The 16231-nt window shown below is 37.8% G+C and overlaps 1 protein-coding gene across 2 annotated transcripts in view; it reads right to left on the bottom strand.

Moving 5' to 3' along the window:
- Positions 1–16231, bottom strand: part of pdgfba (platelet-derived growth factor beta polypeptide a) — a 60659-nt gene that overhangs the window by 26313 nt on the left and 18115 nt on the right. For both annotated transcript variants that reach the window (XM_061909613.1, XM_061909605.1), the window contains one exon: positions 1143–1245. In XM_061909613.1, the coding sequence (XP_061765597.1) occupies positions 1143–1245 (103 nt within the window). The remainder of the gene's footprint in view (positions 1–1142; positions 1246–16231) is intronic.

Here is a 16231-nt window from a genome sequence, read left to right as displayed (position 1 = left end):
GCGGTTTATCCACGGACTCCGCGGATGAGACCGCAAACCGCGCATCTCTAGTAGGTGGTAGGTTGGTAGGTAGGTAGGTCTTTATTGTCATTGCACAAGTACAAAACTTTGTTTTCAGCACAAACCCGTTCAAGATTAGACAAACAGTCTACAGGGTGACACAACAGGAACGCTGATGGGTCCCACAAGGCGCCCCGTAAAAGATGGGAAAAAGGTAAATGCTGGGGGAGATGGGTAAAACAATACAATCTAGACTGGGCTCCTAGGAGGGTCCAGTCTGGAGTGGGAAAAAACCTCCATAGCAAAGCACATATACATATTACAACATACGTCTTGAGACTTTCAACACAGAGGAGGGAGTGGGTGCTATGGTGGCAGGCTGCAGCTATTCTGGCGGTGCCCAGTTGTCCATCACCCCCTAAGGGATTCGCGTATGTCACAGCCCCTGGGCGTCATCTCTTGCTGCCAAGCAATTGTATTGTTTTTAGCGGTCAACCCCCGGTTAGCTTGCAATGGACGGATCAAAAAATAGAATAATTTCAGATTTAATGCTTCATGGACAATTTAATTTTGCTGTCATTGATGACGAGGTTGTGATTTTCCCTTTGCAGTCAAATGAGATATGCCGCAGCTGTATGCCTTTAGAATATTGGCACGGCTTGATTTTTTTCAAATTCATTTATAAGGGAAGGACCAGTGTATTTTTTTTCGAATGTTCAGAATAATTTGGTGATTTGCTTGAACCCAGAAATAAAATGTGAATCGTTGTCAAGTGTTTGATTTCATAAATTCTATAGCATACGTGTAAAGGATCTATAAGTGGTGTTATCATCATTTTAGGAAGCTTTAGTTGGGTTTTATTTGGTGACAAATGGGCTCTAATTGCTCTTTGTATGCTGAAGGTTGCCGACCCCTGGCCTATACGTTCCTCTCTGCGTCGCTGTTATGTCACCGCTTTATCTACACCGCATTAGCATCGATCAAAGGATCACAAATTAAAAATGCATGCATGTGTGACTTAGTTTCACTTAGCAGGATGGCTTTCATTTATTTTTCATCAAACCAGCAAGCGACGTACGCACGACTGTTTCCTCAGACTGCGTCGCCGTGGCGATGAGGCAGATGAGCGTGAGTATCAGTACCTATTGCTCCGGCCTGGTGCTGCAACAGCATCTTCAGCTCATCCACGGAGGAGATAGGAGAGTTCCTCACCAGGTCGACCAGCGACGCAGGGAGTGGATCGCCCTGGAAGAACAAAACACACTGGGCCTAAATATTCATATTCATATTATTTGTTGACATGTGGATTGAGTTGGGCATTTTGAATGATGCAATGAGGTAAGCGTCCTGGTCTTTAGGGCAGGCTTGATTTGTACTCATGTTTGTACTTAAAGGGGAACTTATCACCAGACCTATGTAAGCGTCAATATATACCTTGATGTTGCAGAAAAAAGACCATATATTTTTTTAACCGATTTCCGAACTCTAAATGGGTGAATTTTGGCGAATTAAACGCCTTTCTGTTTATGCCTTTCTGAGCGATGACGTCAGAACGTGACGTCACATCGGTATTCAACGCCATTTTTCCCTTCGCATCAGACGCATCAATCAAATCAGCTCTGTTATTTTCCGTTTTTTCGACTGTTTTCCGATACCTTGGAGACATCAAGCCTCGTCGGTGTGTTGTCGGAGGGTGTAACAACACGATCAGGGACGGATTCAAGTTGATTTACGTAGAATGTGCATCGATTAGCACGGCATGCTAATCGATGCTAACATGCTATTTAGGCTCGCTGTGTACATATTGCAGCATTATGCCTCATTTGTAACTATATTTTTCATCTAGCCTTTCCCTCCGTCCACATTTAATGCCAAACAAACACTTAACAATCGACGGATTTAAGTTGCTCCAGTGTCACAAGATGCAAAAGTCCCCCGTTTGGTTTTTACAGGCGATGCTATGACAGAGATGGCACAGAGATGGCAAAAATGTCTGGATATCCTGCGACACTCAAAGCAGATGCAACGATAAAGTCAACGAAATCACAAAGGTGAGTGTTGTTGTTCTTATTGACTTATGTGCTAATCAGACATATTTGGTCGCGGCATGACTGCCAGCTAATCGATGCTAACATGCTATTTAGGCTACCTGTATGGACATATGAAACTATATTTACATTCAGCGTTTCCTTCCACCCACATTTAATGCGAAACAAACACTTACCAATCGACGGATTTAAGTTGCTCCAGTGTCAATGCAAAAGTCGGTTGGTCTGCACATTTTACCGGCGATGCTAACGCAGACATGCATGGCCGAATAGCGTCAATAGCTATTCGCTCAATAGCTTCAGTTTCTTCTTCAATTTGGTTTTCGCTATCTGCCTCCATACTCCAACCATCTGTTTCAATACATGCGTAATCTGTTGAATCGCTTAAGCCGCTGAAATCCGAGTCTGAATCCGAGCTAATGTCGCTATATCTTGCTGTGCTATCCGCCATGTTGTTTGTATTGGAATCGCTATGTGACGTCACAGGGAAATGGACAGTGGCTTAAGCAAATAGCAAAAATCAAGCACTTTAAAGCTTTTTTTAGGGATATTCCAGGACGGGTAAAATTTTGAAAACATTTTTCGAAAAATAAAATAAGCCACTGGGAACTGATTTTTATTGGTTTTAACCCATCTGAAATTGTGATAATGTTCCCCTTTAAAAACTTGTAAATATAATGACTTCTTCAATAAGTTATCTGCTACTTTTAAATGTGTCCAAGTGAGGTTAACTGGTTGCCCTTAAATTCAACTGAGTTTAGAGGGGCGCGCAGCACATGCACTGTTCAGACTTCTCAGCAGTGAAAAAACAAGTAGCCTTACATGTTATTATTAGTTTCTTGAAGAACATTGTAATCCTTGGCCAGGCTTTCCCAAACCATTTCGGGTTACAGGTCAATTAGGGTGAAATAGTAACCTGTGTTGCACTTATTTCATTTTAATTTGAAAACTAAATTTATTTACTTAATTTTATAAAAAAATAAATATACAGAGCATGCCCTCTCAGAATTTGTATACATTGTTATAAATAATTTACCCCCCACATTTTTGCAATTATTATTGGTTGCTGTGTTAGAGGGAAATAACACCTTGTTTGATTTCCTTGAACCTTTTCCATTCATTCTATTGAATGGATTTTATGTAAGTAATTAAGATATACTTTTTTCAATTAAGCATTTAAGATGGAAAATCCATTAAATATTTTTTCGAACAAGTTCTTTGTCCTTTCTCCATTTTCGTATTATTTTATTATTTAATATTTCACTTAAGTTTATATTACTTTTTTTTTTAATTAGTTGTATCTAAAATAGTGCATGCACGCACTGTCTCCTCGTTAAAGCGTATGAAACGTTGTTTCGTCTAAAACAAAACACAGCGTATTTCAAGCTGGAAAATTACTTTTTTTTAGGTTACACGTAGTAAATTACACATTTTTGTAATTATTTATTTTCAATGTACATGTTGTATTGCACTTTATTTTCTAAATACAGGAGAAAAAAAATCACACAATTGAAAATCATCCGTTTCAAAACATTTTTTTTTACCAATATTTCATTTTATTTCACTTTACAACTTTTTTTGTTTGACTTTATTTAAAAAATGAATAGCACGTGTCCACACTGTTCCTGGGAAATAGAACCTTTTACAATGTGTCTAATTTCCTAGCAATTTTGAAATTACTTTATTTATTTTAAATTTTTTAAATATGTATTAAATACATTTTATACAACAAATTATTATTTTTTCCAAAAGTGTGTCTAAACTGGAAAATTGTCAATTTTTAAAAATATATATAGTTGATTATCCTTTTCCACAATGTTAATATTTTATTATTTGGATTTTATTACTTTATTTGAATTAATTCAATTCAAAATAAAGGTATGTGCTGTTGCACCTTTCAAAAATAACTAGATTATATTTTACATAAAATATAGCACTACTTTTTAGCAGGAAAATAGATATTTAAAATGATTACAACATTTAGCGTGTGTCCATATAGTTTCTGGGAAATAGTACCTTTTACAATGTGTCTAATTTCCAAGCAATTTTGTTATTACTTTATTTATCTGAATTTTATATATATATATATATATATATATATATATATATATATATATATATATATATGTATATGTATATATATATATATATATATATATATATATATATATATATATATTTATTTATTTTATTTTTTTTTTAATTATTATTATTTATTTATTTTTTTTTTTCCCAAGAGTGCATGTAACCTGGAAAATTGTCCATTTAAAAAATATTTATACAGTACAAATCCCAAGTTGATTATCCTTTTTCACAATGTTGATATTTTATTATTCATTTTTTATTACTTTATTTGAAGTAATTCAATTTAAAATAATAGGTATGTGCTGTTGCACCTTTCAAAAATAACTCCATTATATTTTACATAAAATATAGCACCATTTTAGCTGGAAAATAGATTTTTCTAACAATTAAAATATTCATTCACATATTTGATTTTAATTTATTATTTTTTTAAAGACACCAAAGATATCCCTTTCATTATTTTTCTTTCCAATATTTGGTTTTCAACAACTTGATTTTGTTTGACCTAACTTAATACAAGAATAGAGCAGGTTCAAACTGTTGCCGAGGAATAAGTCTTTTTCGAAAATGTATGATTCCTACTACTAAAAAAGTTCATTGAAGCAACACAGTGTTTTATATACACAATAATATAGCACTTTTTGGACTGGAAACAGAAGAAAGAACGATTCCAGAAGAAGAAATGTATATTGTGCGTATGTTCTTCCATGCAAACACATGCTCCTGTTTCACTTCCTCCCACAGAGGAAACCATGGTTGGTTATTGTCACTCTCTCCTTGTGTGTTTTGGCCGCAAACACTCTCGTCATGTGCGTGTTCAGCTCGTCCATTTTACAAGATTAGCAAAAGCAGCACAATCTAAGCGGACCCGAAACGAGAGTTGCATCAAAAAATTGTGCCTCTCTAATGCAAGTTAGCAGTCAATATCTCCTGAAGTGACGTAACCTTGCTTACTGCATGCAATGGAGGACTGTTTACGCAGCTGCCGGGAGCAATTAGATTCTTAAAGTCAAGAGTCGATAACTTGCTGTTTGTCCTGGTTTTCTAGAAATATGATAACGGTGGTATTCGACGGGGCTGACTGAACTTTATGGACCTCATTCATGGATGGGCTGATTGTTAAAGGCCTACTGAAACCCACCACTACCGACCACAGAGTCTGATAGTTTATATATCAATGATGAAATATTAACATTGCAACACATGCCAATACGGCCGGTTTAGTTTACTAAATTACAATTTTAGATTTCCGGCGGAGTTTCTTGTTGAAAACGTCGCAGAATGATGACGCGTGTTTGTGACGTTATTGGTTGTAGCGGACATATTAGCCCAGCACCACTGACAGCTAAAATTTGTCTCTTTTCATCGCATAATTACACAGTATTTTGGACATCTGTGTTGCTGAATCTTTTGCAATTTGTTCAATTAATAATGAAGACTATAAAAAAGAATGTTGTTGGTGGAAAGCGGTGGATTGCAGCTGCCTTTAGCCGGTGTTTCTTTGTTTGTTGTGAAGCTTTAGCGAACATGTTTCTCTACCACATGTCAACCAGCAAGTTTTTGGATGAGAAAATGGTGATATTAAGTCGGCTCTTACCGGAGACTTGTGCGAAGTTAGCGTCCTCCTGCAGCAGCTGTCAATAAGGCAGCTGTGATCTTGCCTCCTCCATTGGCTTCTCTCAGAGACACTGGCGGTCACCGCAGCCCTCCGACTTTCAGGTATGACTTTATAATCTCACTAAAACACTATTAACACAATAAGCAGATAAGGGATTTTGCAGAATTATCCTAATAAATGTGTCTAATAACATCTGAATCGCTCCTGCTCCACTCGCCTTTTTTTTTCTATTTTTTTTTCTAGTGCTTTACTCTAACTTTCCTCATCCACGAATCTTTCATCCACGCTCAAATTAATGGGGAAATCGTCACTTTCTCGGTCCGAATCACTCTTGCTGCTGGTGGCTATAATTATAAACAATGTGAGGATGTGAGGAGCCCTACGTCATACGCACATCGTCTGCTACTTCCGGTACAGGCAAGGCTTTTTTATTAGCGACCAAAAGTTGCAAACTTTATCGTCAACATTCTCTACTAAATCCTTTCAGCAAAAATATGGCAATATCGCGAAATGATCAAGTATGACACATAGAATGGACCTGCTACCAAAATCATAAGTGCTCTTTTCATCTAAGACGTCCAACACAAATTTAGGAACACACATTAAAGTGAGTTGAGTTCATGAAAAGTTTTACTGCACATAACCATTACCAACTGTTCCCAAACAACACACAAGTCATTGTTTTGTTTTTTGTCACGATATAGATAGATGCTGTTGTAGGTGCTTTTGGTAGAGAAAATGAATAACATTATAGGGGTGGGCCAAAGAAAAGGCAAACTAAATGAATACACCCCTAGAGGTAGTTGTCGTGTGTCCCAAGCTAAAGGACAGATAATTAATAGTAATGGACCCCTATTGGGGCCATGTGAACACTCTCAGTTACATTAACATTGATATTATTCATGTGGGTCGACAGATATAAATGCCCCTAAATGTTACTTGGATGTAGCAAGCTTGTAGTGTCGCTTGTAGTGTAGCTTGCTACAATTCTCTGGGGATAGCTTCTCCTGTAGCTTAGCTACATTTGATCAACAGTAAGTTAAAGCTTAGCTTAATACATCTTTTAAGTAACTTGCCCATCATTGCAAATTGCCATGTCTGTGTGTGGAGTGAACCCTCTTGTCAGTCATCCACAATATTTGTGCCGATGGGCGTAGGCAGGACTGTCAGCTTACACACAAAAGATGCGTGGAGAGAGAGCTTCTCTTGTCGCGACTCACAAGGGTGAAGCACCGCGAGGTAGGGGTGTAACGGTATGTGTATTTGTATTGAACCGTTTCGGTATGTGGGTTTTGGTCCGGTGCGGAGGTGTACCGAACGAGTTTACACACAAACATATGAAGTAGCTGCCTAAGCTAAAGTTTTAATAAGCAGCTCTGCTTTCTGCCTTTGTCTCCTACACAGCACCCAGCATTGTCCCATCCACACTACCATCTGATTGGTTACAACCATAGCGGTAAAAGCCAATCAGCAGTGCGTATTCAGAGCGGTAACAACCAATCAGCAGTGCATATTCAGAGCGCATGTAGTCAGCGCTTCAGCGTCCAGCAGATAGGTGTTTAGCAGGTGAGCTTAAGCAGCGGACTCTCCCCAAATTACACCAAACACTTCCAAGTCAACTAATACTAACATGACTATGAGCCCGTTGACGTTCTAGAAACAAACTCGCAGTCCTGGCTTGAGGTGAAAGTTAATTAGCTTTTAGCGTAACGTTAGCTCATTGTGCGGTGGGTGCGTGTGTGTGTGTGTGTGTGTGTGTGTGTGCGTGCGTGCGTGCGTGTGTTACGGACAGTGTTGATTGAGCTGTGTTGAAGCATCAAAAAAGGACATTATGTTAAATGAAGAGTTTCTGTCTGTGATAGTGTATATAATAATGTAAGTGCATCATAAAGCCTACATGAACTCCATTGTGATCAGGGATGAATAATCTCTCCTATTGCTATTGTGCTATTTTTTCAGTTATAGTTACATTAATCATTAGTAATGTAGCAGCCTAGTTTTGAATGGCAGGGTCGCTGCTATCACATGTTGATAAAAAAATAACATTTACATAATAAAAGTCAACTACAGGCTTCCCAAATGCTGTAATAAATTAAGCATGATGAGTTGACTTGAAACTGTTTAATGTTGCACTTTTTATATGTAGAAAAAAAGTTTTGTAATTGTATTTAATATAAGCAACAATTTGAGGCAGTTTAATGTTGATTAACGTGGACATAATTATTACGGTGTTCCCAATGTTAAAAGGATAAAGCCATTGTTTATATATTTGGTAAATAAATAAACAAAAAATTTATATTTTGTTGTTTTCTTACTGTACCGAAAATTAACCGAACCGTGACCTCTAAACCAAGGTACGTACCGAACCGAACATTTTGTGTACCGTTACACCCCTACCGCGAGGTAACAAATATTTGAAGGAAAAAAGATGATTGCAAAGACAAAGCTCCCAGGAGCATTTCGACGTCAAAACCAAATAAGCAAGATGAGCCCATCAACACGGACAAATGAGCCTTTACTGTTCTCTACAACCTGTCGTCACGTCCGCTTTTCTTCCATAGAAACAGCGTGTCGGCCCAGTTACATAACATCTGTGGCTTTTACAGACACACATAAGTGAATGCAAGGCATACTTGACCAACAGCCATACAGGTCACACGGAGGGTGGCCGTACAAACAACTTTAACACTGTTACAAACATGCGCCACACCGTGAACCCACACCAAACAAGAATGACAAACACATTTTGGGAGAACATCTGCACCGTAGCACAACATAAACACAACAGAACAAATACCCAGAACCCCTTGTAGCACTAACTCTTCCGGGACTCTACAATATACACCCCCGCTACCACCAAAATCCCCCCCCCCCCCAACCACCTCCTCAACCCCCACCATCCCCAAGTATTGTTGGAAGGTGAAGGTAACTAACAAAAAAAAAAACACCAAGCCCAGTTTTTCTAAGTGGGAAAAAATCTGCACTACAAGATATTCAATATTTAATAAATGCATTGCAATTTATGCTGGCAGGGTTACAAAGTCAATTTGTCGCAGGAGGTGCTGGAGCCTATCTCAGCTGCATTCGGGCGGAAGGCGGGCTACACCCTGGATAAGTCACCAACTCATCACAGGGCCAACACAGATGGACAGACAACATTCATATATATATATATATATATATATATATGACTGGCCTTTTGCCCAAAGCAGCTGAGATAGGCTCCAGCACCCTCCGCGACCCCGAATGGGACAAGCGGTAGAAAAATGGATGGATGAATGAATGTATGTATATATATATATATATATATATATATAAATATATAAATATATACATATATATATATGTATATATATATACATACATATATATATATACATACATATATATGTATGTATATTTATACATATATATGTATATATATATATATATATATATATATATATATATATATATATATATATATGTGTGTGTGTGTGTGTGTGTGTGTGTGTGTGTGTGTGTGTATTAGTACTTCTCTCAAAAGTGGAGCAAACAAATGAGGGAAATTATTGTTTTTTGGTGGACAAAATTTAGGAACTAGAATATCAGTAAAAAGTCACTTTTACATGATAGGGGACCTTTGATGAATGACATCACTTCAAATAAAGCCAATCCTTGTAGTTGACACATAAATATCCAGGTTATTGTCAAATGACGTGTTATGGCAGGTGAAACGTGAGTCTTCCTTTTTAACCAATCGGAATAAAATCCTTAAAAGTGGTCCGACGCTGCAGCTTCTTTAAAATGCATGAAAGGAACCAATGGCACGACTGTGTCTGTCTAAAAGACGGTCGGTATTGTCTCCGTTGTCGGAAGTGTCGGTCCAACTGGCCGCTCCGTCTCCGCCTCATTCACACTCACACACAGGCCCCCATTATTAAACGTTGACAACTGTCCATCCATCGGTCTGTTTCCAGGGTCACAAGAACGCTGGAACCTAGCCCAGCTGACTAAGGTACAATGATTCATCAGAAAACATCACCAGCAGAGTAACATTTTAGGTAATGTTTGCTTTAGACTAGTCACTTGTTGCTAGGCAGAACTCCTCTAAAGCGCACTACTATCATTCATTATAATATCAGCAGAGGAAGAACAAAATATCTTGTGAAGAGACTCACTTCCCAGGTTACCTATGCTACACATGTGTCATCAAAGTGTTATTTATTTTTATCAAACATGTATTTTACTTGTTTACAGTGGGGCAAAAAAGTATTTAGTCAGCCACCGATTGTGCAAGTTCTCCCACTTAAAATGATTACAGAGGTCTGTAATTTTCATCATAGGTACACTTCAAATGTGAGAGATAGAATGTGAAAAAAAAAATCCAGGAATTCACATTGTAGGAAATTTTAAGAATTTATTTGTAAATTATGGTGGAAAATAAGTATTTGGTCAACCATTCAAAGCTCTCACTGATGGAAGGAGGTTTTGGCGCAAAATCTCACAAAACATGGCCCCATCCATTCTTTCCTTGACACGGATCAATCGTCCTGTCCCTTCAGCAGAAAAAAAGCCCCAAAGCATGATGTTTCCACCTCCATGCTTCACAGTAGGTGTGGTGTTCTTGGGATGCGACTCAGTATTCTTTTTCCTCCAAACACGACGAGTTGAGTTTATAACAAAAAGTTATATTTTGGTTTCATCTGACCACATGACATTCTCCCAATCCTCTGCTGTATCACCAATGTATCCATTTTGGTATAAACTCAACTCGTCGTGTTTGGAGGAAGAAGAATACTGAGTTGCATCCCAAGGACACCACACCTACTGTGAAGCATGGGGGTGGAAACATCATGCTTTGGGGCTGTTTTTCTGCTAAGGAGACAGGACGATTGATCCGTGTTAAGGAAAGAATGAATGGGGCCATGTATCGTGAGATTTTGAGCCAAAACACGCTTTGAATGGTTGACCAAATACTTATTTTCCACCATAATTTACAAATACATTCTTTAAAATTCCTACAATGAAAATTCCTGGATTTTTTTTTTCATATTCTGTCTCTCATAGTTGAAGTGTACCTATGATGAAAATGACAGACCTCTGTTATCATTTTAAGTGGGAGAACTAGCACAATCAGTGGCTGACTAAATACTTTTTTGCCCCACTGTATATACTTGTATAGCAGTCACCGTATTACCATGATACTTAAACAGACTCTGGAACAGACTAATTACATTTCCATTATTTCCTATTGGAACAATGAACTTAACTTTAGAGGTTTTATTGCAGCTGTTTAAAATTATCATCCTCTTTTTTTAAAAACATTTTCCTCTTTTTTGCTCCATCTCGTTTTACCCTTGTCGACTCCTCCTGTCTCTCACTGCGTTGAGAGGGCGGCGGGCCTACGGAGGACACCTGGATGACTTTCACAAGCCATTGGCTGACCTAGATAAAAACACACTTACACACGCACACACACACAGATGCGCGCACGCACACACACACACACATGCGCGCACACACACACACAAACACTATTTTCCACTTGTGGTGTTTAACCAGTGCTTTCCATCCAATTTGCACACACACACACACACACACACACACACACACACACACACACACACACACACTTTCTTGTATTTGTTACCTTCTTGAAACCTCCGAAAAATGCCTCCCTCTTTAGGACCACCCTTTCTAGATGTATAAACATTTGTATTTACCACATTAATATACACATGCTATGCAAATATAAAAAAACTTGATGTGAAAAATGAGTTGGAACTTAACAAGAAAAACTTACAATTTTGGCGGTATTATAATAAAAGTCATCATTTTACTCAACAAAAGGTAACATTTTACAAGATAAAACTGAACATTTGTGCACAACTATGATAAAAGTTGGAATTTTACTCAACAGTCGCAAATTTACAAGACAACCTTGAAATGTTGGCAATTTTATGAAAAGAGTCATAATTTTACTTGACAAAAGTCAGTTTTATAAGAAAACTTTAAAAAATTGGCGATATTATATAATAATCGGAATTTTACTTGGCAAAGTTATGACACTACTGATAATTTTACACAAAAAATGTCACTATTTTACAAGAACAACCAAAAATTGGGCAATGTGATAAATGTCAGAATTTTATATGAGAAATGTCACCATTTTGCATTAAAAGGTAATCATTTTACATTAAAAAGTGATCATTTTAAGAGAAAATATTGCAATAATACAGAAACAGAAAGAATATGAGAAATTGTTCCCAATTGTATAAAAAAAAGTCGACACATTGTGAGAAAAAGACTGCTTTTAGTTCTTTTTATTTAATTTTTTTTTTCGCTGTAATTGTTTTTTAATCGTCATTATTTACTTCAAGTTATTACATATCTTTTTTTACATATAATACATATTTTGTGTATTTTAGAGACTCTATTTGTGGTGGTCGGGTCTGAGAGACGCATTTTCATTTTTTATTTAAAGAAAAATTATACAGTTAATTAATTTTTCAAACAGAGACTTACTGACTTTGGCTCATTTTCTATGAAGAACATATATAATAATACATATTTAATGACCACACACCATACCCCCCACACACATTTCTATTACATATAAGATGTCCGGGTCTAAAAAAAACTGAACAGATGTTTATTGGTATAAGACAGGGGTGTCAAACGTAAGGCCCCGTGGACCGGATCAGGCCAGCGAACAGGTTTTATCCGGCCCGCAGGATGAGTTTGCTAAGTATAAATATGAGCCCACATTTTTTTATGAAATAAACTGCTGTTCTAAATGTGTCCACTAGATGTCGTAATAGCAATTCTTTTACATATGTAAAAAAAATAAACCTCATGATGTTATCGCACCAGTCAGGAAAATGAGAAAACTACATAAATAACATCCTGTAATTAGATTTTTTATATTTTTTTAATCTTGATGGATTGAAAATTAACACCAATGAGTCGACTGATGACACTTGTCACACAATTTATTCAGAAAGAATAAATAAGGATAAATAAAGATAGAATACTATTAACCGCAACATGTAGGTGTAAAAAAACAAAAAACATTATGATTTGTACATTTTCAGAATGTGCTTGTTCTATTTTTACACAAAGACAACAATTTGAAGTTGTCTTTATTTTTAAGTTATCGTGCTGTGATTTTACCTGTCCGGCCCACTTGGGAGTAGATTTTTCTCCATGTGGCCCCCCCATGTAAAATGAGTTTGACACCCCTGGTTTAAGGTAAACATCTGTTCAGTATTTTAAAATAAAACCGTTTGATTGGGAGGCATTAAAAGCCACAAAATGCAACGTGTCCATCAGACCCACAAACGCTGGCTGGGTAACAACAATATGAACATTACACAAGGGTTAAATGTTTTAATTAATTTTGGCCAAAGTGGGGGAGCACTTAAATTTTTTACACATACTTGTTATTCCATATGTTGGCCAGAGGGGGAGCACTTAATTTTTTTACACATACTTGTTATTTCATATGTTGACCAGAGGGGGAGCACTTTTAATAGCGACACACAGTCAATTTGAACAATCCATCCTTTTTGGGACCACCCTAATTTTGATAGATTTCACCACTAGGGGTGCAAATGAGACATTCTCTATTAGATGCAATGGTTTTCCGTATTGGGACCATGATTTATGTCCTAACTTGTTCACCGGTCCTCATATGGAAGGTACTTTTCCTTGTTGATGTCCCATGAAGGGTAAAAATACAAGAGCACACACACACACACATACACATATAAGGAGCAGCAACAATGCACATACATGAGTGAGGGGAACACACACACACACACATACAAGGAGCAGCAACAACGCACATACATGAGTGAGGGGAACACACACATACAAGGAGCAGCAACAACGCACATACATGAGTGAGGGGAACACACACACACACACACACATACAAGGAGCAGCAACAACGCACATACATGTGTGAGGGGAACACACACACACACACAGATACAAGGAGCAGCAACAACGCACATACATGAGTGAGGGGAACACACACACACACACATACAAGGAGCAGCAACAACGCACATACATGAGTGAGGGGAACACACACACACAAACACACACACACACGCACACACACACACACACACACACACACACACACACACACACACACGTGAAAAGATGGTCCATAAAATTGACATGAGGCTAATAATACACCTCAGTCCAGCTAAATGAGCCTGTTTGGATGCTACGCTGAGTTAATTATTTGCTCTCTGCACCTCAAATACTGTCTTTCTGCTCTCTCGGGGCCGACATCTTTCCTCTCACAGTGTTGCTGATTTAGTTTTTACCTGGAATAGCTCACACTATTTCAGTTATTACAGCGCAAAGGGCTGTATGGTGCAGGAAGCCTGCAAGGCATGGATAGATCTTATGGAATGTTTGTGGAGAAAGGTGAGGTGTAATGGAATGTAATTATGGGGCCGGTTGACTGTTCTCACACACGCACACACACTCACACACAAACGCACACACAAAACACTGGTCAAACATCGGTGCAAAAACATTTGTCAAAGATCCTCTATATAACCTCAGTGCCCTGCAGTTTTAAAGGACGTAATACAAAAAAGCTAGTCAAGGTGCCATTGCAAAAATGTTTGTCAAAGATCTTCTATTTAACAAGAGCGCTCTGTGGGTTTTGGGAACCTTGTGCAAAAACGCCAGTCAAAGATTCCCATATGGTAAGAGTGCTCCGGTGTGTTTGAGGACCTATTGCCAAAATGATACTTAAAGGATATGTGGCAAGAGCACTCTGCTGTTTTTAAATATCCATCCATTTTCTACCGCTTATTCCCTTTTTGAGGTCGCGGGGGGCGCTGGCGCCTATCTCAGCTACAATCGGGCGCACTACAAAAATGGTGGTCAAAGATCCTGTATATGACAAGAGCGCTCTGTTGCCTTAACCTCTAAAGATCTTACTGGCCACCAATTTTCCCTCAAATTTTTCATATGTGTGAGCAAACGCCAAAACTCCTTGAGCCTTCAGTGGCGCACATGTAAGCGACGGCAGAAATGAACACTGTTATGCGCTTATCTTTTTATTTGATTTTGTGTGCGGCCTAGATTTGTCGTGCGCAGAGGACGCGTGAGCAGTGTGCAATTGCACAGGCGCGTACCTTAAAGGGAAAGTTGCTGGCCACATGCGTGGACAGCACCTTTTAGCTCTTATTTCCAAAATTGTGTACACTACTGAATTGGGGTCTTATGGCCCTTATGTGGATACTTATACTGCCATCTGGTGGTGTCAGACGAGTATAACATACAATGGAAATTGGAAAAATAAGTGTAAAAATAAAAATGTGCATGTCACTACAGATGAAAAACACAATTGTGCACTTATGGACTAAAGTACATCATATTAAAAGATGATTTTTTTAGCTTTTATTCCAATTAGGATCCAATAAGCCCAAATAGCAAAGAGAAATAAAAAAAAACATGTAAACAAACAGCTTGGGCCTTACGATGCAAAAAAGCTAGTCAAAAATAGTCTGTATGTCAAGAGCATTTAGCAAATTTTAAGAACAAACTGCTAGTCAAAGATCCTCTATACAAGAAGAGTGTTCTGCTGTTGTCAAATAGCTGTTTTGAAGCATCTACTGCAAAAACCCGAGTCAAAAATCTGCTTATAAAAAGAGCAAAGTGCTGTTTTTGAAGTATATACTGCAAAAACACTAGTCAAAGATCCTCCATATAACATGAGCAATGTGATGTATTCAAAGTGTCTACTAAAAAAAATGCTAGCCAAAGACCCTCTATATGACAGGAGGGCTGTGCTGTTTTTGAGGACCTGCTGCAAAAATGCTAGTCAAAGATCCTCTACATGACAAAAGCGCTCTGCTTTTTTAAAGTATCTACTAAAAAATTGCTAGACAAAGACCCTCTATATTTCAGGAGTGTTTGCTGTTTTTTAGGACCTGCTGCAAAAATACTAATCAAAGATTATCCATATAACAAGAGGAATGTGCTGTATTTGAAGTATCTACTAAAAAAAAATGCTAGCCAAAGACCCTCTATATGACAGGAGTGCTGTGCTGTTTTTGAGGATCTGCTGCAAAAATGCTAGTCAAAGATCCTCTAAATCAGTGGTTCTTAACCTTGTTGTAGGTACCGAAGCCCAGTAGTTAGTGGGAAAGGCGTAGGATTAAATAAGCTTTGCTTCTTCCTACTCCTTTACGGACTTGATGTGATGTGAGGTGATATGAAATTGTCTGATGTATTGTGTTGTAAATGTGTTCATGTTTGAAATAAACTAAGAAATAAAGTTTCATATGCGCATTCACCGAACCCTTCTTTAGTGAAAAAGAAAAGTTTAGGTTTTTTTTTAATTCAAGACAAAGTTACATGTTTTTTTTACTGGTGCACAAAATGAACCACGACCAATTACACACCTGCAAATCAGATGGAAAATTAGAGGGAACATTGTTTAGGGGTAGCCATAATACGCCAA

The sequence above is a fragment of the Nerophis ophidion genome, linkage group LG01, assembly GCF_033978795.1.
Source record: "Nerophis ophidion isolate RoL-2023_Sa linkage group LG01, RoL_Noph_v1.0, whole genome shotgun sequence".
Taxonomy (NCBI): domain Eukaryota; kingdom Metazoa; phylum Chordata; class Actinopteri; order Syngnathiformes; family Syngnathidae; genus Nerophis; species Nerophis ophidion.
The sequence above is the reverse complement of the archived record's forward strand: the minus strand, read 5'-3'. Positions and strand labels throughout refer to the sequence as shown.